Genomic DNA, 24774 nt, shown 5'->3' with positions numbered 1-24774 from the left:
CTTACTTCTTTTTCAGGGATAAATTCACTTGGTCCTTGACCCAAAGGCCTGGGGATTCTCACTCCCATTTCCTGGAAAGAGAGATAACAGTACATAGATTTATTGAATTTATTTATTAATAAGAAACATAATTAAACTATGTCGAATTTAGTTGCAAGGAGGAACAAAGCATCAACAATTTGTCCTACATTTATCCACTTTAAGTGAGTAACAGAAAACAACTTAGTACAAAACAGTATCAACAACACAGATTAGTGATATCAGTTTATTTTTGATAATACCACAATCTCACTGAAATGAAGACTGGATCAGCTGTGAGCTGAATGTTCTAAAGCAACTTGGCTCACTGCCTAGAACACATTGTTCAAGTAGCTTCCTAGTGCGAGATTAAAACCCACTGAAGCAACGTAATTTCACAGTAGTTTTTCTACAATTCACCACAATAAAGGACAGAGACGAATCTATACACAATACAAAGCTATACTGAAGTTTATATAAATGAGATTGCATGATTTCAAAAACATTTGCACTTTTGACTGTGGCATTGCTCCAATATATTTACTGGCCTGGTGCCGAGAACATGCAGTTCTACAACCACTGCGTCAACAACTGAACTGCTTTGAGACAGCCTTGTTTTGTTCCTCCTGCTCCTTGTTTAATGATCAGTTGAGATACCTGGCATCCGTTAAATTATAACTACTTAGAAATAAGGCAAGTGGTTCAACATCTGTCAACTGTAGCAAGTTATTTCAGCACAAAATATCAGTAAAATCTTAACGCACCTGTAACCAATACACCATAGCATAATGCTCAGAAAAATGGAGGCTAATAACTCAACAACAATAATTAAAACTTTATTCCAATATTTTCAATATTTTCAAGGTAAAAGCTTGTCAAACCACTCCCTTTCACCACTGCAGCAACACAAAGGTTTGCATAAATATAGAAATAGAATAACTTGCAGCACAAGAGCCGCCATTTGGCCCATCATGCCAATTCTCTGTAAGAGCAATTCAGCCAGTCTGACAACCATGTTCTTTTTCCAGACTTAGAAATTCCTCTCTATAGTACATGTCCAATTTCCTGTTGAAAGCCAGGATTAAATTGTATACCTCCACTATACAGTCAGACAGTAGCTGAATAAAAACAAGTCAAAAAAAGTGTGGTGCTGGAAAACCACAGCAGGTCAGGCAGCATCAGAGAAGCAGCAGAGTTGCTCAAAACAAAACCTATCATGTCATCTTTGGTTCTTTGGCCAATCACCTTAAATCTGTGTATGTAGGTTCTCAACCCCGAAACCAGTTTCTTCCAGTGTCTCCCAGTTCCTTCCTATCTACTCTGTCTAGATCTGTCATGTTTTTGAGCACCTCTATCAAATCTCCTTCTTACCTAAGGAGAATGACACAGATTCTTCAATCAACCCATGTAAATGAAGTCCCTCAATTTTAAGCCTAACAACTTAAAATTTAGTAAGAAACAAACATCACATCAATTCATGGGTTAAATTCATCTACACTAAATAACATGAAACAATTTAGTTGGGACCTGTCATAGAGAAAAAAAAAGATTTGGCTCAAAAATTAACAGCTGACATGACCAGTGTGCTAGACTGGCTGAGCAAACTACTTGTATTTAGGAATGCAAGAAACACCAAATAATCTATGGTTTATCCCACCTTCCAAAAACAAGTGGTCAGTTAGGCTAGCAGATTCAATAGTAACTGTCAAAAAGGAACTGTTTGAAAAGGATAGGTTTGCAAGGCTGGGGAAGCATCATCATTCTTTGAAATACTTTGAAAGAGCTGATGCAGACACAATGGACTTCATTCCACAGAATCTCAGATTTGTTACTGCACAGGAAAAGGCCATTTGGCCCATCATGTCTGCACTGTTTTCTATTACCTAATAGCAATCTCCTGCTTTTTCCCCCATATCCCTGCCATTTCTAACTAAATCATCCAAATCCCATGCAAATGCCTCAATTGTTATATCATTCTATGATAACACAATTTATCTCATCATCTATTTCTGACTGTAAATAGTCTTGGCATATTTTAAATTAATATAACATAGAACTTGAATCATAGAATCCCTACAGTGTAGAAACAGGCCATCAGGCCCAACAAGATCACACCGACCCTCTGAAGAGTACCCCACCCAGACCCATTACCCTATGTTATTACTCTACATGTCTCCATGACTAATGCCTACACATCCCTGAAAACTATGGGCAATTGAGCATAGCCAATTCACCTAACCTTTGGATTGTGGGAGGAAATCCACGCAGACACAGAAAGAATATGCAACTCCACACAGACAGTTGCCCAAGGCTGGAATTGAACCCGGGTCCCGAGCCACCCTGAACTTGGAACAGAGTAAGCTACTCAGTAAGTCTGTTCCACCATTTGAAAAATGTATGGCTGATCATGTTGTGGCCTCAAATTGGCTTTCTTGTCTAACCCTCACCCCTTTGACATTTGGAAATCAAGAATTTAAATCTCTCTGGGGAAGAGAACACCAAGAATAACAAACCTCAGGGGAACAAAAAAACTCTTACCTCCATCCCTTATTATTAAACTTTGTGCACTAGTTCTAGTCTCTCCCACAAGGGAAACATCCTCCCTGTCAAGGTCCTTCAAAATATATATTTCAAAGGTTAGATTTCATTTATCTAAATTCCAACAGTTATAGGTCCATCCTGTCCCAGGAAAATAGCCCAGCCTATTTAGTCTCTGCTCAACCCCAGTTACGTCCTTGTAAATCCTTTTTGAAATCTTTCAAGTTTAACAGCATCTTTCCTATCGTAGGGAATTAAATGTATTATTCCAAAAGTGATTTAACCAATATCCTGTACGGCTGCAACATTACATCCCAACTCTTATACTCCATGCACTGTCCAATAAAACAAGCATACCAAATGCGCTCTCACTAACGTGTCTTCTTGTGACTTCACTTTTAAGGATGTATGAACATCCACCCCAAAGTCTCTTTGTTCAGCAACTCTCCCCAAAATACAACCATTAAATGCCGAAGGCCTACCCTGAATTGTCTTACCAAAACGTAACACCTCAAATTTATCCAAATTAAAATGCCACTACTCAGCCTGTTTTTAAAAAAATTGTTCATTTGTGGCACGTAGGTATCGCTGGCTGGCCAGTATTTATTGCCCATCCCTAGCTGCCCTTGAGAAAGTGGTTGTGAGCTGCCTTCTTGAACTGCTGCATTCCATCTACTATGGGCTGACCCATAATGCCATAAGGGAGGGAATTCCAGGGTTTTGACCCAGCAACAGCGAAGGAACAGCAATATATTTCCAAGTCAGAATGGCGAGTGGCTTGGAGGGGAACCTGAAGTTGGTGGTGTTCCCATATATCTATTACCTGAGAATCTTTGGTGAATTTTTGCAGTGTATTTTGTATATAGTATACTGTGCTGCTGAGCATTGGTGGAGGAGAGAGGAGATACTTGCGGATGTAGTGCCAATCAAGCGGGCTGCTGTGGCCTGGATGGTGTCAAGCTTCCTGAGTGTTGGTGAGGCTGCACTCGTCCAGTCAAGTGAGGAGTATTCCATCACACTGCTGACTTGTGCCTTGTAGATGGTGGATAGGCTTTGAGGAGTGAGAAGGTGAGTTAATCGCCTCAGTATTCCTGGCTTCTGACCTGTTCTTGTAGCTGTTTGCGCTATAATAGGATTAAAATCCTGTCGTACTCTGAGCTAATCCTCTTCATTGTCCACTATACTTCCAATTTTGGTGTCATCTGCAAACGCACTAACCATTCCTTCTATGTTACCACCTAAATCATTTATATGGATGACAAAAATGCAGGGGACTCAGCACTGAACTTTCCAGCACACTGCTGGTCACAGTCCAAAAAACAACACTCCACATCCACCCTCTGTCACCTACCTTCAAGCCAATTTTGTATCCAAATGGCTAGCTCTCCCTGGATTCCATATGATCTAGCCTTGCTAACCAGTCTACCACGCGGAACCTTGCTGACCGTCTTGTTGAAGTCAGTATAAAAAACTTCCATTGATCTACCTTCATCAATTTGAGAAAGTGGTAAAAGGTACCGCACAAACTAAGAACAGGACCACCTCCATTGTCGCCTTGCGTGACTGCTTGCATTTTCTGGATGCCCTTTGTGAAACAGTTACATTTAAATAGTTTCCTTCATTGCCCCTCTGGGCTTTAATTTGATCTCCTTAGGAAAGGAATTTGTGATAATATTGATCCATGTACTTTTTGTGTAAGGGTGTGTTATTTAGGAGAAAGGTGGAATAACTGGACGGTGATAAAGTAATATATCCATTTAACTCAAGTCTACCAAGTTTTTAAATTCTGATTGGAAATAGTCAAGACAAAACTTCTTTTTAAATTTGGCAAGTGCACAAAGGAATCACAGGTCAGTAAGTGGAACTAAGATATGTGTCAGTCCAAACAGGGCTGAATGGGCTATATTTCCATGTGCTGCAAGGTCACATTCTCCAACTAACTTCAAAATGGCCTTTGTTTGTATTACAGCTACCGTGGTTCAGGCATTCATTACTTTCAGAATTTAATTAAGAAACTTAATTTCTTTTTTCAGATACAAAAGTGTAATTGCGTATCAGAACTTCCCAATAGCTTTGTTCATTATCTAAAGGCTTTGTTTTTCTGTTACAGCAATGTCAGTATGCCAATAAACCATTCCATGAAACGATCATTGATTTTTCCTTAAAAGGCAATTAGATTAGATTCCCTACAGTATGGGAACAGGCCCTTCGGCCCAACAAGTCCACACCGACCCTCCGAACAGTAACCCATCTAGACCTATCCCTCTACCCTGTATTTAGCCCTGACTAATGCACCTAACACTGGGCGTTTAGCATGGCCAATTCACCTAACCTGCACATCTTTAGACTGTGGGAGGAAACCAGAGTACCCGGAGGAAACCCATGCAGACACAAGGAGAATGTGCAAACTCCACACAGACGGTCGCCAGAGGCTGAAATTGAACCCAGGTGCCTGGTGCTGTGAGGCAGCAGTGCTAACCACTGAGCCACCCCAATTAAAGATTGGGTAACAAATCACCCATATCCCACGAGCAAAGAGAAGTCATTTTGGTATATTAAAGACATTTTAAATTATAATAATTTTCACAAATGTACTGAATATTTAACAGAGGAGGGAGCAAGTGGAAAGGAGGATTAAAAATTCAGTGTACATCTTTGAACCACACAGCCTATTCCTAATTTTTTTGACAATGCATTAGTCAAATTCACTCAGGTGCTTAGGGTTTGCTGAAGTGATGCTTAAGCAGGTAGCAAGGACTCTGGTGGTGGTGTGATAGCATCCCTATCTCTAATCCAAGAGTCCTGATTCAAGTCTCACCTCCTCCAGAGGTGTGCAATAACATCTCTGAACAGTGGACTAGAAAATATTATAAGCGAGTAGCAGGGAGGAAACTGCATAAGTTTTAGCAAAATTTTGTCAGGTGTGTAGAACTAATCATTAGTTCAATTTTAACTTTAGGATAGCCTCGAAAACCTTGTAACAATAAAACTATTTATATATGTGTAATTAAATGTTAAGCAGTCTACAAAGTCTGATACTTCATTATAAATATATTTATTTCTTATTTGAAACAGGAGACTGGCCTCAGTGTAATAAGGAAAACTTTTAGATGAAGCAATCTAGAGGGAAGCTTCCTTATAGAAGTTAATTATTGCACCTGAAAAACATGATTAATTTTCTTAATGCAACTATGAAGCATATTTGATGAAATATGTAGATAAACTCATGTATCCTCAGTCTTTCTTTGGGGAAAAAAAACAAGAGCATGATAGATGTAATAAAGTTATTGGAGACCTTGAAGCTACCCAAATGCTATGGATACTAAAGCAGGTCAGAAATTGGATATTCTACAACATATGTCTCTCTTTCAGTTCCCCAAACCCTCTTTATCCCTTCCAAGGCACTATCACACGTGTTTTATAGAACGCTCCCAACTGCCTGAATGGAGAAGTAACAAAGAGGATTGATGAAGGCAGAGTGGTGGATATAATTTATATGGACTTCAGTATGGCGTTCAACAAGGTTCCCCACGGCAGACTGGTTAGCAAGGTTAGATCTCATGGAATACAGGGCGAACTAGCCATTTGGATACAGAACTGGATCGATGATAGAAGACAGAGGGTGGTGGAGGAGGGTTGTTTTTCAGACTGGCGGCCTGTGACCAGTGGAATGCCACAAGATCGGCACTGGGTCCACTATAAAAATGATTTGGATGTGAGCATAAGAGGTATAGTTAGTAAGTTTACAGATGACACCAAAATTGGAGGTGCAGTGGACAGCGAAGAAGGTTACCTCAGATTACAATGGGATCTTGATCAGATGGACCAATGGATTGTGGAGTGACAGATGGAGTTTAATTTAGATAAACGCGAGGTGCTGCATTTTGGGAAAGCAAATCTTAGCAGGACTTATACACTTAATGGTAAAGGTCTTATGGAGTGTTGCTGAACAAAGAGACCTTGAAGTGCAGGTTCATAGCTCCTTGAAAGTAGAGTCGCTGATCGATAGGAAGGCGGCGTTTGGCAAGAGCATTGAGTATAGAAGTTGGGAGCTCATGTTGCGGCTGTACAGGTCATTGGTTAGGCTACAGTTGGAATGTTGCGTGCAATTCTGGTCTCCTTCCAATCCGAAGAATGTTGTGAAATTTGAAAGGGTTCAGAAAAGATTTATAAGGAGGTTACCAGGGTTGGAGGATTTGAGGTATAGGGAGAGGCGGAGTAAGCTAGGGCTGTTTTCCCTGGAGCGTTGGAGGCTGAGGGGTGACCTTATAGAGGTTTATAAAATGATGGGGGTGCATGGATAGGACAAATCGAGAAAGTCTCTTCCCTGGGGTGGGGGAGTCCAGAACTGGAGGGCATAGGTTTAGGGTGAGAGGGGAAAGATATAAAAGGGACCTAAGGGCACACAGAGGGTGGTACATGTATGGAATGAGCTGCCAGAGGAAGTGGTGGAAGCTAGTACAATTGCAACATTGCAAAGGCATCTGGATGGTTACATGAATAGGAAGGGTTTGGAGGGATATGGGCCAAGTGCTGGCAAATGGGACTAGGTTAGGTTAGGATAGGATAGGATACCTGGCTGGCATGGACGAGCCATTTCTGACAATTAAACGATCATGGCATTAATAGATTATACTGTGCATTAAATGGTACAATGCTTTCAGGCTATAAAAGTGTATCCTCTAACCATACAGCCAGTGCTACTAAAGATCCATTTGCGTTGAACAAATAAACTTTCCCTTTTCAAAGACTTTGAGGTGGGCTTTATGATACCATATAAAGCAGGAATATACCTTGAGATATAGTAGCAGAATTAGACCATTCAGCCCATCAAATCTGCTCCACCATTCAATCATCGCTGATTTGTTTCTCAACCCCATTCTCCTGTCTTCTTCCTTAACCCTTGATCCCCTTACCAATCACAATGTTATCTTTGTCTTAAATGTACTCAATGACTTGGCCTTCACATTCTCTACAGCAATGAATTCCAGATTTGCTACCCTCTGCAACAGAAGTTCCTCATCTCAGTTCTTCAAAAGAGGCTGCGCCATCAGGTTCTAGTCTTTTCTTATGAAGAGAAACATTATCTCCATATCTACTCAATTCAGGCCTCAGTCTTCTACATGTTTCAACAAGATCACCCCTCATCTTTCTACACTACATCAAGTACAGGCCCCAAATCCTCAACTGTTCCTCTTATGATAAGCCCTTCATCCTTGGGATTGTTCCAGTAAACCACCTCTGGACCTCCTCCAAAACCAGCACACCTTTCCTTAGATACATGTCCCAAAACTACTCACAATTTCCAAACACAGTCTGACAAAAGCCTTATAGATCCTCAGCACTACCTCACTGCTCTTGTATTCTAGCCCTTTTAAATGCTAACTTCGATTTGCCTTTCTAATTGTTAAATGAACCGACATACAAGCCTTCAGAACGAGGAGTGCCTAGTGCCTTTGTGGTTCAGATTTCTGAAGTCTTACCCCTTTCACAAAATAGTTTATGCCTCTATTCTTCCAACCTTAGACTTTCCCACACTGTATTCCATCTGCCACTTTTTTGCACATTCTCTTTGTTTGTTCAAGTCCTTCTGCAGTCTTCTGCTTCCTCAACACTACTTGGCCCTCCATCTATCTTTGTGTAATAACCAAACTTAGCAACAATGCCCTCAGTTCCTTCACCCAGATTGTTAATGCATAATGTAAATAGTTTGCAGTCTCAACACTGATTCCTGCAGAATTCCACTAGTCACAGACTGCCATCCTGGAAAGAACCCCTGGCTCCCCACTCTCTGCCAGTCAGCCACTCCTCTATCTACACCAGTACCTTGCCCCTGACGCCATCTTGGTAAAAACAATGACTGCAGATGCTGGAAACCAGATTCTGGATTAGTGGTGCTGAAAGAGCACAGCAGTTCAGGCAGCATCCAAGTAGCTTCGAAATCGACGTTTCGGGCAAAAGCCCTTATTTTTATTCCTGATGAAGGGCTTTTGCCCGAAACGTCGATTTCGAAGCTACTTGGATGCTGCCTGAACTGCTGTGCTCTTCCAGCACCACTAATCCAGATCCTAACGCCATCTTATCTAGCAACTTCCTGTGCGGCACTTTGTCAAAGGCCTTCAGGAGATTCAAATAGATCATGTCCATTGGCTCTCCTTCGCCTCACTTATTTATCACCTCCTCGAAGAATTACTAGATTCATCAAGAGTGACCTCCCATTGACAAAACCGTGCTACTTCAGCCCTATTTTACTACACACTTTCACGTTCTCTCATCCTTAATAATGGATTCTAAAATCTTATCATGACCAACATCAGGGTAAATGGCCTATAATCTGCCATCCTCCCTTCATAAATAGAAGTGTTACATTAACAATTTTTCAGTCTTCTGGGATAGTCGCTGATTCTACTGATTCCTAAAAAATCACCACCAATGCCTCTACAATCTCTTCCACTCTGTGGTGCAGTCCATCTGGTCCAGGTGATTTATCCACCTTCAGATCTTTCAGCTTCCCCAGCACCTTCTCCTTAGTGATGGCCATTATTTGTCTGTCCCTTGATGTCCCCCGATTCTCGAAGTACTGGTATGTTATTGCTATCTTCCATTGTGAAAACTGATACAGAATAGCTATTCAGTTCTTCTGACATTACTTTCTTTCCCCTTACTACTTCTCCAGCCACATTTTCAGCTGTTCAATGTCCACTTTTGCATCTCTCTTATCTTGTATAGATCGAAGAAAATACTGTTGCAATCTTCTTTTATATTACTAGTCAGCTTACCCTCATTTCTTTTTTTTTGAAACATTGTCCATTACTGGTTTTTACAAAGCTTCCCAATCATCTGACTTCTCATATCCTATGGTTTTGCTTTTCTACTGTCCCTTACTTCCCTTGTCAGCCACGATTGCCTCACCCTCCCCTTAGTATGTTTCTTCTTGAAATAAATTTCTGCTGTGCCTCCCAATTTATCCCCCGAACCTCTTGCCATTGCTGCGCCACTGTCTTCCCTGCTAGGCTACCTTGTCACCCATCTCTGGCCAGCTCTTCTCTCATGTCTTTGTAATTATAATCCTGTTCCATCTGATTCCAATTTCTCCCCTTTCAAACTGCATAGGCCAGAATTTGAAGTGTATCAGCCATATTTAGTCAACAGCCACAAAAGCAGAGATACTGATTAGGCACAAGCCTCCTGCATTTGCAAGACTTAATTCGGCAGTGTAATAGAATACTCCCCCATTCAACACCACCATTATAGAAGCTCATCATGATTCCAAACCAAAAGGCAAACTGCTTTGGTCTAGATCATCATAATCACAACAGTGTCAAATTTCACTTCCTTCACCATAACTTTGGAGATCCAGGAGATCCAAGCACAATCTGCTCCAGAGGCATGCAATATCATCCCTGAACTGGCTGTTTAGAAAATATCTAAACTACAAGATGCAGTGCAGCAATATCATGGAGTTAATTTCCTGAGACAGTTTCAACCCAACACCATTGTGGGAGCATCATCACAAAGGTTACAGCAGATCAAATAGAAGGCCCACCAATACCTTCAAGGGAACCAGGAAAAGATAATAAATATGACTTTTCAAGGATTATTGATAAACAAGGTACAAAAATGTTTTTCATATGATCCAGATCAACGAATGCATTCCACTTGGACTATTTCCAACCTTTCTTCCAAACCAATTAATTATAGTGTTAAACCAACAGGGAATTAAAAGGTACTTTGATAATGTACTCAAATAAACTTATACTTGAGCATGGACGATTCAAATAAGTCCCCAGTTCTCCTCCCTACTGTGTCCACTTGTTGCTGATGACAAACAAAAAAGGTCTTTATTGTAATTTCATTCTCAGGACTTGGAAAAAGAGAGAGATTACAGGAAACCTAAACAGTTATCCTATCAACTGCACAACGTTGCTGTAAAAATTCTATTTAATCCCTATGACCACTAATATGCTAACAAACGTCAGGAAGAATTAATTCTTCTAACATTGTATAACATAAGTAGCATCCAAATAACCGCATGTATCAAATTGCCTGACAGTTGGAGTGAAAACCAGAAAAGTTGGCAGAATCTGGATGAGCAATGTACAAGTGCTCAAAGTTACCAAAGAGGATGGAGTTATATTTTCAGTTAGGCTGAATTAAAAACTTTTGTCTCACCTGTCCTAATATTAAGTGAGAAACAAAGAACTACAGATGCTGGAAATCGCTGGAGAAACTTACCAGGTCTCTACCTCATCTGTTGAAAGAAAGCAGAGTCAACATTTCATGTCCACTGACCCTTTTTCAGAACCAAGAATTGACAGCTGAAGAGTCACGCATCTCAAAATGTTGACTCTGCTTTCTCTCCACAGGTGTTATTAAGCAGGTGGTTGGTGAGTGAGACACCAAAAGTTGGTGAGACCAGCAAACCCAAGAATCATTTGCAGATCTGACTGCCAAATGTGGAAGAGGTATGATTTTAATAAGTCCCCTGAAATATACTAACAGTGACTGTGAAAGCACAGTGAAGCCATTGGAAGACATGGCTGTACTCCAATAGCCTTGAGCAGAACCATTTCCACGAACCTAGAATAAAATACCATAAAGAAAAATATAGTTAAGATGTTATCGGAGGACAGGGATGAAGTCAGTAATGGACAATAAAAAGCATGTAATCTTTTGGACTTTGGTCAGTATTCTGATTAATAGCCGAGGAAGAGAAAGGGGGAAAGTGCAGAGAACAAGATAGATGAAGGTTTAGTTAAGCGTTGTGCATGAGCCAGAAAATATCCTAGATTTTGAAGCTGGTACATCCATCATAACCTCATGATTGAAACTTGTTTAATTGCATTGTGTAGGAAGATAGGGCTCAGCAGCAAGGTTTCCACCTCTGGAACCTGCAAGAATAACTTGTTTTGGACCTGCAATAGGCCATCATATTGTCTAGTTCATTTCACTGCTATCTCATAAGCCAGGGCTATCTGCATTATTACAAGTTATCAGAAACAGGTGTGTGTTATTTGTAGGTTGTTATTGACATACTTTAACTTTCAATAGTAATCTTGTCAAAGTTACATAGAATATTAATATATTGACACAGACCAAAAAATAACTAACAGGTTAGTTATATGTGACTAAGTTAGTATGCACTGTCAGGTATAAAAGGCTTTGAACCACAGAAAAACACCCAGTATGATTCTAATTGACACAAAAGTATCCATGAAAGAGTTAACAAAAATACCTATGCGAGTGTTTGAAATTTAACAACTAAAGATATTTGTCTTACAAGTGAATAGGTCGGTAACAAGCAGACATGACTTTGTCACGTTCGTGCTAACCTTTTCTAACGCTTTCCTGTTTAGCTTCCTAACCTTATCCAAACTTCTGCTACCTATTCTATTCCATGCCAAGTCCCAACCATCTATCACAACTCTAGTCACTAACCCTCTAGCGCCCCTCCAATATAAACTCACCTATTCTGATTCGTTTCCTCGCTCCCTCCACTCAACCACAGGCAACCAAATTTTAGGCGACCTAAGCCGTGGATTTAATATCTGTCTAGGATTCTCCTGCAGTGTTACTAACCACCTTGATCAGATACTCTATTCTGGTTTTCAGGCATTGTCGCTCCTTTGGCTTTGCAAGGGTCAGAATCACACATCGTATTTTTCTACTGGGTCAGCAAGAAGCATAGCCTTTCCCGTTCCTTAAATAACTCGATGTTTTCCTACCATAAGGGCGGCATTTTGTTCAGCCCAATACTACTTAGATACTAGCCCAAGAATAACATCTGCACAGCAGTACCTTTCGTTTAATATAATCCTAAAAGCAATCTGTGAAAAATACATTTTTAAGGAAGAACGTTAGAAACCATAGGTGCATCTTGCAACACATCACATTAGATTTCCGACTACATACAATACCTTTTGACAATTACTACAGAGTAGATATTCCCTCACCGACCCGTCTCGAGGCTTCGTTGTGTTTGCTACACTTGCGAGTCTCATTTTGAGTTTACTCAGTATCTCTAATAAAGCCAAAGTATAACCTTTCTATCCGTTTATCTCGTTAGTAGCTCCAGGACTGCGAACGCAGCGTACAGTGTATGCTGAAATATTTGATCGCACAAACAACCTCTAAGTCAATCACCTGATGCAGACGCCGATTGGTGGCTGGAAAATAAATGTCAGACAGACTCCGTCATTATGGACCATTCAGAAACTGCATGCAGCAAGACGGAAATCGATCAGAAGAGGTGTTGCCCGAAGCTGCAATATGCTCGGGGCTAAACGGCGGTGGCAATTTAGAACTGGATGAAAAATAAGTCTGGCCTTTTGACAAAAACTTTAAGATCAACAATGTACGGGGGGTGCTCGTCCTCTCCCCACCCCGCATAAAAGTTGGGGTCACCGTTTTCTTTCGCCTGCTACCACGCAAGTGTAAATCAGAGAGATTGGGTTTATACAGTAGCAAGCAGTTTGCTTTTGGTTGTTATGAACCAAACTGATCTTATTGAAACCAGATCCTGGCTTGATAGAGGACAGATCATTTACCTGTTTTTAAAACAAAATTGGTCTTTCTAATGCTACAGATTTGGTTTCAATAAAAGAAGCTAATCACACAAAAGAAATGTATTTAAAAACATGGAATCAACCAAACTATTTATACATAACATTAAAAATACAAGCCCATTAAATTCACCAGCATCCTAATGTAGCACTCAATTTGATTTTTCAATTCCCAGTTAGGAGAATCTGATAACCTCTTTCTTGATTTGTATAACAGAGTTTAAACTTTCTCGCTTTTACCTAAACCTTCAGAGTTTTAACCAACCATATTTGGTCAGGACCTCAGAAACTAAAACAAAAAGAGGATTGACAGTCCAAGGTAGACGGCATGACTGAAGGTATTAAAGGAATACTTAGCGCCTGTCTTTAAGAGAGCAATATACTGCCCAGGCCATGGTGAGAAGGAAGAAACCTTGTCACTAGGAGGAACCAAAATGAATTAAAAAGACTTGAACAGATTTTTGGCACTCCAAATTAACAAGGTACCAGGATTGGGTGAGATGCACCCAAGGATTTTGAATGAGGTGAGGGTAGAAACTGTAGTCACTGGGCATAATATTTCAGACTTCCCTGGACTTGGGAGGTGCCAATAGACTGGAGAATTGCCAACATTACGGCCTTATTGAAAAACAGTTGCAAGACTAATCCTGGCAATTATAGATCAGTTACTCTAATTGCAGTAGTGGGTTCTAAAGGGGAAATAGTGTTTAACTAACTTGGAGGTTTTTTAAAAAGAGGTAACAGACAATGTTAATGAGGGCAACACTTAAGACATGATGTATATAGATTTCCTGAAGACATTCGATACAGTGCCTCACAACAGACATGAGGAAAGTTGTAGATCGTGGTATAAAAGGGACAATGGCAACTTGGATACAAAATTGCTGACTGATGGAAAACAGAGTAATGGTGAATGGACATTTTTTGGGCTGGAGGAAGGTTTGTAGTGCAGTACAATGTCCATACTTGGCAATAAATCTAAAAGTGTTGGGACTTTACGTACCACAGCAAACACTGATAACTTTTACAATTCACCACTCACGGAGGTATAAGTGCTTGTTTTCACTTTTACAACTGTTTTGAAAAAAATGCAGTAGAACATATCTACATGTTCATAGGTACATGGCAAGTTACAAGGAAACGCTTCAAAACAGAAAATAACCCCCTATTGTAAAATTAGAATAAGCCATTGAGTTCAAGTATAAAAAAGTGAGAATCTAAAATTTAATTTGCCAAAAGAATAGCTAAGTATAATGTCAAATAAATGTAGCAGCAAATTACTGCTGGAATCTGTACTGAAAACCACAGTGGGTCAGGTAGCATCCATGGAGGGAAAGCAAGCTAATATTGAGGCTAGATGACTCTTCCAAATTAGTGTGTTGAGAACAGCAACAAGCTTGTAAACTGGATAGCAGGAGTCATAATGCACAATGGGAAAATTCTAAACACATTAATAACTAGGAACTGTTCATAATCCATGCAAAGGCAGCATTTGGTATGCCTGCCTTTATCAGTCAGTGCATTGAGTACAGGAGTTGGGAGGTCATGTTGCTGCTGTATAGGACACTGGTTAGGCCACTTTTTGAATACTGTATGCAGTTCTGGTCTCTGCGCTATAGGAAGGATGTTGTGAAACTTGAAATGGCTGAGAAAAGATTTACAAGGATGTTGCCAGGGTTGGAGGGTTTGAGCTATAACCTTATAAAAGGTTTATAAAATCATGAGGGGCATGGATGGGGTGAATAGACAAGGTATCTTCCCCATTTGGTGGTTGTCCAAAACTGGAGGGGATAGGTTTAAGGTGAAAAATTTGAAAGGGACATAAGGGGCAACTTTTTCGTGCAGAGGATGGTAAGTGTATGGAATGAACTACCAGAGGAGGTGGAAGAGACCAGTACAATTACATTTAAAAGACATTTGGATGGGAATATGAATAGGAAGGGTTTAGAGGGATATGGGCTAAATGCTAGCAATTAGGATTGGATTAATTTAGGATATCTGTACGGCAAGGACAAGTTGAACTGGACAGTCTGTTCTCATGCTGTACAGCTCTATGACTCTAAGCAAGCTGAATAATCTGCATTGCACAGAACACTGCTTGAAATTTATCTGTGGATAGCACCACATCAGCAGTCCGAAGATGTACCTGCATTGCTTATTTAGGGCTGAATATATTCGATCAGCAATGAGCATCAATACACACAAAACTACAGGAGCAGAAGTAGGCCAGTTGTCTCATCAAGTCCGTTCTGCCATTCATTCAGTTCATAGGTTAGCTATATATACCCCTCAACTCCACTTTCCTGCCTTACCCCCAATATTCCTTAATTCCTGTTCTGATTAAAAATTTCAGCATTGAATATACTTAATGACTCAGCCTCAACAGTAAAAAATTCAGTATACTCAGGAAAAAGTCTCATCTATCTTAATTGGGAAACCCCTTACTCTGAGATTCACCCTCTGGCCTAAGCCTGTCAAGCCTCCTCAAGAATTCTGTATATTTCAACAAAGTCACCCTCTCATTCTTTTGAGCTCGAATGAGTACAAACCTGACCTACTTAATCTCACCTCATAAGTGCATCCCTCCATACCAGGAGCCAATCTAGTGAACTTTGTCTTGGACTGCTTCAAATTTCAGTATGTGTTTTCTTAGATAAGGGGATAACTGCTCAGTGTATTCCGGATGTGCAAGTTTTAGTAAGACTTCCTTATTTTTAGACTTCATTCCTTTTGAAATAAAGGCTAATATATATTCCTCATTAACAAATTAACTTTGATGTTCGGTTTCTGTGCTAATACGACTAAAATTCTAAGATGCAACCCATCAGGTCCAGGGGACTTATTGACTTACAGGCCCATTAGTTTCTCTAGTACTTTTTCTCTCCCGATAATTGCGCATTTCATCGGTTCATATGATGATCACAATGGGCAACTGGGCAGCATTGGTCGACTGAATCTTCATCTAATTTCCTTTAAGCAAAGGATAATCTTGTTTGGGTATAAAGACCAAACTGCAAACAGTACTTCAGGTGTGGCTGCAACAATGCCCTTCATCTGATTTAGATTTAGATTACTTACAGTGTGGAAACAGGCCCTTTGGCCCAACAGGTCCACACCGACCTGCCGAAGCGCAACCCACCCATACCCCTACATTTACCCCTTCACCGAACACTACGGGCAATTTAGCATGGCCAATTCACCTAACCTGCACATCTTTGGACTGTGGGAGGAAACTGGTGTATCTGGAGGAAACCCACACTGACACGGGGAGAATGTGTAAATTCCACACAGTCGCCCGAGGCACGAATTGAACCCGGGTCTCTAGCGCTGTAAAGCAGCAGTGCTAACCACTGTGCCACCCACAATCTAACGTTAATACTGGAAAAGGCTTACAGTGAAACCTGGCTCAAAAGACACAAGCTTCATTTTTTATTTTTGAAAAAAAACAATGGAGATCAATTAGTGAGCACATCTACAACAGACATCTGTGTATACGATCACAAAAAAAAAGTTATTAAACAGGAACAAAACATGAACTATATAGAAGTAACAGAGAGGATTGATGAGGGCAGAGCGGTAGATGTGATCTATATGGACTTCAGTAAGACATACGGCAAGGTTCCTTATGGGAGACTGGTGAACAAGGTTAGATCTCATGGAATACAGGGAGTACTCGCTATTTGGATACAGAACTGGCTCAAAGGTAGAAGACAGAGGGTGGTGTTGGAGGGTTGTTTTTCAGACTGGAGGCCTGTGACCAGTGGAGTGCCACAAGGATCGGTGCTGGGTTCACTACTTTTCATCATTTACATCAATGATTTGGATGTGAGCACAAGAGGTATAGCAAGTTTGCTGATGACACCAAAATTGGACGTGTAATGGGCAGCGAAGAAGGTTATCTCAGATTACAATGGAATCTTGATCAGATGGAATTTAATTTAGATAAATGCGAGGTGCTGCATTTTGGGAAAGCAAATCTTAGCAGGACTTATACACTTAATGGTAAGGTCCTAGGGAGTGTTGCTGAACAAAGAGACCTTGGAGGGCAGGTTCATAGCTCCTTGAAAGTGGAGTCGCAGGTAGATAGGATAGTGAAAGCGGCGTTTGGTATGCTTTCCTTTATTGGTCAGAATACTGAGTACAGGAGTTCGGAGGTCATGTTGCAGCTGTATAGGACATTGGTTAGGCCACTGTTGGAATATTGTGTGCAATTTTGGTCTCATTCCTATCAGAAAGATATTGTGAATCTTGAAAGGGTTCAGAAAAGATTTACAAGTGTATTGCCAGGGTTGGAAGATTTGAGCTATAGGGAGAGGTTGAGTAGGCTCGGGCTGTTTTCCCTGGAGTGTCGGACGCTGAGGGGTGACCTCTTTGAGGTTGATAAAATCATGAGAGGCATGGGTAGGATAAATAGACAAAGTCTTTTCCCTGGGGTCGGGGAAGCCAGAACTAGAGGGCATAGGTTTAGAGTGAGAGGGGAAAGACATAAAAGAGACCCAAGGGACAACTTTTCATTCGGGGGGTGGTACGTGTATGGAATGCGCTGCCAGAGGAAGTGGTGAAGGCTAGTACATTGCAATATTTAAAAGGCATCTGGATGGGTATACGAATAGGAAGGGTTTGGAAGGATATGAACCAGGTGCTGGCATGTGGGACTAGATTGGGTTGGGATATCTGGTCGGCATGGACAAGTTAGACCAAAGGGTCTGTTTCTGTGCTGTACATCTCTGACTCTAACTAACTGAACACAAAAGGTTGGAAAGATTTAGTTACAGTCACCAGAAATTCAGACTATTCCTGTGTCCCAGCAATATCCTTATAAAAAGACTAAACCTTCAATGATGTACACCGCTATTTCCAAACTTTGATTTCTGTTCAAGTTTATGTAGCCCCAGTCTATTTTAATCCAGCAAATTTCTACATATACAAATTTACTTCAGTTTGTACCTCTCCCAGTGACACCAAAACCAGACTGCAAACTAAATTCCTTGTTACTTTAAATTCAGAGCAAACCAAAGCAAAACCTCAACTTATTAGCAGTTTGCTGGGGTACACACCCATTACTTTGCTGAATTTTTGGTGTCTCTGGACCCTTGTTGCTAGGCAATAGTGGAGTTTAGTTTTTTTTTAAATGTTTTACAATGTACTAACTCCTAACCCTTATCCCTTCACTTCCAGAACTGTAAAACCTCATTAAAATACAGGGAAACAAACAGGACTAGCCTTCTCATTCCCAAAAACAACTAAATGAAATGAAGCTAAAACTATATCTTCCCGCTTTACACACAGTATAAGTTAAAATAGTAAACTTTCATTTTTTCACTCTAATCTCTACAACAAAGTCTGCCATAACAATTTCCTTCTAATTTCATGTTTGCCATATTGAGTTCTATCTCCCATGTTCTTGCCCACTTATGCCCCTTTAATATGCCCCTCCACTGCTCATTTTCCCCAAATAATATTGCATCATACCCCAGTTTGCTGACAATACACTCAATCCCCTCAGTTAAGTCATTAATATAGAATGAAAATAGTGAGGCTTAAAAGTACTTTATCTCTCTCTAGATACTACTCAGTCTGCAAACCTGGTTTCTGAGCAGCCAAGCCTATGAAACTGAGTTGTGATGTCACCTCCAGAGTTCCACTCCTAGATTAAGCTCCACGTTCACTCTGACTGAACCCACTCCTTAGGTATTTATCCGGCTGCCACTGTTCATGTCCAGGTTCACTTACCTTGGCTCCATTGCTGCTTTGACTGACCTCTGTGGACTTAAATGAGAAAAGAGAAAATACACCAAACTGATTCTTGGTATGATGTAATGAAAGTCAAAAAGTGTGGTGCTGGAAAAGCAGAGCAGGTCAGGTAGCATCCGAGGGGCAGGAGAGTCGATGTTTTGGGCATAAACCCTTCATCAGGATTGTGGAGGGGGAGGGAGGCTGATCGATAAATGTGGGGAGTGGTGGAGCAGGGGAAGCAATAGGTGGGATGGTGATAGATCCAGTCCTCCAACTCGACACTGCCCTCTTGACCTGTCCATCTTCCTTCCTATCTGTCTGCTCCACCCTCCCCACAGGCTTAACACAATTACCTCCCACCTCATTCACCTATCACCAACTCACCTACCTTCCCCCTGGCCCACACCTCTATTTATCTCTTAGCCCCCTCCCCCTCCACATTCCTGAAGAAGGGCTTATGCCTGAAAAGTTGACTCTCCTGCCTCTTGGGTTCTGCCTCACCTGCAATGCTTTAGCAGCACCAGAACTTTTGACTGACTGTCCAGCATCTGCAGTCCTCACTTTCTCCATGTTATGAGATCCTTGTAATGCTGTTACACTATGTTTTTTATAGTCAAACAACCTGCAAATGTCCTATTTCTTTTTGTCCATTTGCTGATCCATTGTCCTACCCTCAACCCATGCTAACATCCCACCCACCCCATCAGAGTAATAACTTTGAGGCAACTTATCAAATGTGTTGTAAAATCCAAACACGTCATATTTCACTGGTTTTTCCCTTGTATATGTTTTACTAGTTACATCCTCAAAATACCCAACTAGATTTGTCAGATATCATTTCCCTTTCATAAATCTACACTGACTCTGCTTAATCTTATGATTTCCTAAGTATCCTCATCACACCCCCCAATAATAGAATCTATCATTTGGCTAACACTAATGTCAGGCGAGCTAGCTTGTAGTTCCCCTTTTTTTCCTTCTTTCTTAAAAGCAAGTTTCAGTTTGCTATCTTCCAGGTTTGGCAAATATTCTAGAAGCTAGGAATTCTGGCAATTCAAAAACCAAGGCACCCACTATCCTAACAGTACTGTGTAAAATTCTAAAACCTAGGTTGTTAGGTCAAGGGGTTTCATTGCTACTAACTTCCATTAGTTTCACCAGAACCGTTGCTTTACTTGTACTAATTTCTTTTAAGTTCCTTATTCTTGCTAGACTCTTGGTTCTGCATTTCTTCCAAAAATTATTTTCTCTTCTACATGAAGACACATAAAATATCTATTTGGTGTTGTTTCTTTTTGCCTATTGCCCATTATAATTTCACAGTCTCTGCTTTTAACGGAATCAGCTTACTTTCACTAATCTCTTCATATTATCAACAAAAGAAACATATACAATGTGTTTACATAGAAACATTAAAATTAGACAAGTTGGCCATTCAAGCCTGCTTGCCTTTCAACAGGATCATACCTTATGCTGAATCACAACATCATACTCCCAGTCTCTCCCCATTTCCTGACATCTTCGGTCGCTGGAAATCTAGACATTTCTGAAAATACTTCATACCTTAGTCTCCACAGTCTTTTGTGGTGGAGAATGCCACAGATTCGCCATCCTGAGTAAAGAAACATGCCACCTTAGCCCAAAATAGTGTACCCCATGACCCCTTGTTCAGACTAATGACCACATCTCATCCAGCACAGAAAGTAGTTTGCCCAACTGTATCAGAATTTTATACGCTTCAATGAGAACCCCCTTTTGTTTTAGTAAGAAAAATCTCCAGTGTAATGCATGCTCAGTCAAGTCAATGCTTCCTTATACACAAACATGACATCGTAGCACTATTCGGTTTAATGTATCTTTGCTGAAATTCCTCTCTGCTAAGAACACCTTTTCTCAAGTAAGCCCACAGATGTCAGTTTGAGCAGCAACAGTAGATGTGACATAGTGAAGGAGAGTGAACTTGGATTTGAAAAGCAGCAGCGGGATAAATATCTGAGGAGTGAGGTCAGTCAGAATGAACATACAGCTGACTCTAGCAATGGAGCCCTGGAGATGATGTTACGACTCAAAAAGTGACATACCTTGGCTGCACAGGGAACAAGGTTTGCAGACTGAATAGGTAGTGTCTAGAGAGAGATAAAGTACTTACGTTTTGTAGTAGCCTGCTTGGACTAGAGACTGGAAGTGAGGGATCAGAGTTTAGATAAGGTTGCATAATCAGTTCTTGGATTATTGTCTGTCGTTGATAAGGTTGATTTAGCCAATAAGATTTGAAGTAGAAGGAGAACTCGGCCCCAAGGAATGCTCCTCCTGCAACAAAGTGAGAAATCAAGGATGTTTCCAGTAACCAGTGACTACAAATGCTGAAAATATGTTCAGCTGCAACTCCTGGTAGAAGCAGCAGACAGATCAGTGACACCATGACTGTCTCTGTAGTACAGTAGCAAAGTGAGCAGTGGTGATAGGGGGCACTATAGTCCGGGTCATAAATAGATGTGTCTTGGCAGCAAGGATGGTCGAGTGGTCACAGGATATTCTGAAGGGGGAGGATGTAGAGTCAAAAGTTGTGGTCCACCTTAGTACTAATGACAGAGGCAGAAAGAATGAGGAGATCCTGCAAAGCAAGTTCAGGGAGTTAAGTAGGAATTTGAAAAGTTGGACCTCTAGGGTTGAAATCCAGGGCTTAATTCCTGTGCCGCGTGCCAGTGACAGTACAGTTAAACAAGTGGCTAAAAAGCTGATGTAGGAGGCTGGGCTTCAGGTATGTAAACCATTGGGATGAAGTCTGGGGCAGGTTGAACCAGTATGAGAAGAATGGGTTGCATTTAAATTGGATGGATGCTAATATACTGACAGGGAGGTTTGCTAATGCCACTCAGGAAGGTTTAAATTAGTGTGGCAGGGAGTTGGAAACCAGAGCAGTACGTCAACAAGTAAAATTACTGAGGAGGAGTCTGAGACTAAGGTGAAAAAGACTAAGTTCAACAAGACAGGGGAGGTTATTGAACATGGCAGGACTGGTGGTCTGAAGCATATCTGTTTTAAGAATAAGAATGTCAGGTAAGGCAGATGAACTTAGAGCTACAACTATGATGTTGTAGCGATTGCAAAGAGGTGCAAGACTGATACTTAATATTTCGGATTTAGACGCTTCAAGCAACACAGAGAGGGACGCAAAAAGGAAGTGGGATTATGTTACATATAAGGGAGAATACCATATCTATACTGAGGGAGGACATCTTGGAGGGGTCATCCAGCAAGACCATCTCGTGCAGCTCAGGAATAGGAAGGATGCAATCACTATGATAGGATTGCACATAGATTACTACAGGCCTCCTAACAGCCAACAGGATTTTCCTGAATCCAGTTTGCCAAGGATATTTCATGGTTCCTTTTAGCCCACCTAATTCCTTGACTTCTCTGTTATCCTTTTATTCTTCGAGGACACTTTCTATCTTTAGTTTCCTGAATCTTGTAAATATCTCCTTTTTCTTTTTGACTAAGTTTCAATTTCTCTTGTTGACCAAAGTTCCCAAAGCTTGCCATCCTTATTCTTCATTTTTACAGAAGTATGCTGGTCCTGAACTCTATTCAACTGGCCTTTAAAAGATTTCCATGTGCCAGTTGTGGGTTTACCCTCAAACAGTCATACCCAATCTGCATTCCCTAGTTCCTGCCTTATATTATGTCATTAGCCTTCCCCCAGTTTAGTACTTTCACCAAGAACTACCATTATCCTTGTCCAGAAGTAATTTAAAACTTGTGAATTATAGTCACTGCTCCAGAAATGCTCCCACACTGGAACTTTGATCTCCTCCCTAATACCAGGTCTACTGTGGCCCCTTTCCTAGTTTACGTATATTTGGGACTATTGGTGGTAAAATTTTCTAGTCACAAAATTAATTTACTGTTACCCACTGTTTTGATAGTTTCACAAACATGGGTTTGTTGCTCAGGGCCAAGTACACCTAGTATCACACTAACAAATTCATATTACAGGGGTCCCCAGTTTACAAATAGTCATACCAATGAATGCTCAGGCTTACAAACATGATTCCATATAGGGGTGCGTCCATTTTAATGATCAGACATGCAAACATCTTCTCATATTTACGAAAGACTATATTATCCCACATTGTGCTCCAACTTACATTTAAATCTACTTGTGAACAGACTCAAGAACAAAACCTATTTGAAGTTGGGATTGCTTGTACACATTTGTGTTTGATGGCAGAATCCTTTTCACATTGAATACCACTTGTGTTCCGACTGCACAACAGCAATATGAAAGAGTTGCATATCCTTTGGAGATATCTTACTTTATTCTTGTGTTTGCAGATTTGTGTTTGCAGATATATTCTCAAAAATCACAATCTGCAGGCAGTCAATCCATGTGACATTTTATAAATTCCTACTTTGGAAACAGAACCAGTCTGACTCAAGATTGGAATGCAGACAGACTCTAACCTCATATCTTTAATGCATTATCTGAGCTGAGATGTCACTTTTTGTTTATAAAACCTTAAGTTATCTCAGGAATGTGACTTGAAAGAAGTTCTGGGATTTGCATATTAATCAATCGAAACCTGCAATCCATTCTAAAAGATGAAAGACTTAACAGCAATCTAGGTTTGTTCAATATATTGTATCAGTTGCATGACACTATGATCTTGCGCTATAAATTCTGTGCCTTATGATCCTGCCCCACTAGTTACCTGACGAAGGAGCAATGCTCCGAAAACTCGTACTTCCAATAAACCTGTCGGACTATAACCTGGTGTTGTGTGAATTTTAACGGCACGTCCTCACTTTATTCTGAGGTAGATTGGGAACTTTACAAGTCAAAGTGGTGGCCTTCCCTATATTATTAATGCTGTTAGGTGGTCTAGAAACAATTGCTCCCAATGTTTTCTGTCTCTTGTCATTTCTTAGCTCCATCGAAACTGGTTCTACGTCATTTCTTGAGCAAAGATTAACTCACCCTACTGTGTTAATCCCATATTTTAAGTGTCAAGGTTACCTCTCCCTCCTTTTCCATCTACCTGTTTCTTCTGAAAGTGAGTTCATCTGAATATATAGTTCTCACCTTAGTTACTCTGCAGTTACGTATTAAAAATAGTTATTAGATCAAAATATTAAATGAAACACAGATAGAAATTAATTGGCTGAAAATGTTTCAAAGATTCAGTGTCTAATATCGACCATTTTCTAACTTTCCCTGATATCATCATAAACATTATTTCCTTGTATGTTACTTTGTCCATTCCACTTATTTTTTAAAGCTCAAAACACTGCTATGTTCTAGTATCTTGATAGTTTGCTTGCTGCTGTTGAATTTACCCTTATCTAAATCCTCCTGCACCTTAATAGTATGAAGCCCTGTTGACTGCCTGAGTAATTTAATTTACAAGGTCTCAGGTTTACTTAAGTGAACCCTATCCCAGCTCTTCTCTTTTCCAATTAACACTATCATTTGTCTAAGACCACTCCTTCAACCTTTAAATCTGCTTATACCTATGTCAATTAATGAGTGTGTTCAACAATCCAGATATTTGAGGTTTTCTCTCAACAGAATATTATTCCCATTTCCACATAGATTCTTAGTTTCTATACGAGCCACAACAACTACATTCTACACCTCCACCTGTTTTGGAAATATTACTGAGAAATTGGAAGAAAATTCTCTCAACTATAAAAGTGAGAGGGGCAATTTCTTTGAAGCATACCAAATTCTTATAGAACTTGATAGGAGAGGTGCAGGAAAATCTTTCTCCCAGCTGAGATGTCGAGAGCCAAGAATATAACCTTAGACCAAGAAGTAAGCCATTTTTGACTGAGAAAAGGAGGAATTTCTTCACTGAGAGGATAATGAATCTTTAGATTTCTCTACCCAGAGGCTTGATGGCATTCAGTCAGAGCA

At 40.4% G+C, this 24774-nt stretch overlaps 1 protein-coding gene across 5 annotated transcripts in view; it reads right to left on the bottom strand.

Moving 5' to 3' along the window:
• The window catches only part of sesn1 (sestrin 1), a 130540-nt gene that overhangs the window by 12092 nt on the left and 93674 nt on the right, over window positions 1–24774 (bottom strand). For 3 of the 5 annotated variants that reach the window (XM_072552314.1, XM_072552321.1, XM_072552331.1), the window contains exon 2: window positions 6–71. In XM_072552314.1, the coding sequence (XP_072408415.1) occupies window positions 6–71 (66 nt within the window). Of the gene's footprint in view, window positions 1–5; window positions 72–12473; window positions 12660–21003; window positions 21165–24774 lie in introns of those variants that run through there. The other 2 variants (XM_072552350.1, XM_072552340.1) reach the window with 2 other exon arrangements.

Source organism: Chiloscyllium punctatum, chromosome 3, assembly GCF_047496795.1.
Source record: "Chiloscyllium punctatum isolate Juve2018m chromosome 3, sChiPun1.3, whole genome shotgun sequence".
Classification (NCBI taxonomy): Eukaryota; Metazoa; Chordata; class Chondrichthyes; order Orectolobiformes; family Hemiscylliidae; genus Chiloscyllium; species Chiloscyllium punctatum.
This window is presented reverse-complemented; position numbering and strand designations above follow the sequence as displayed.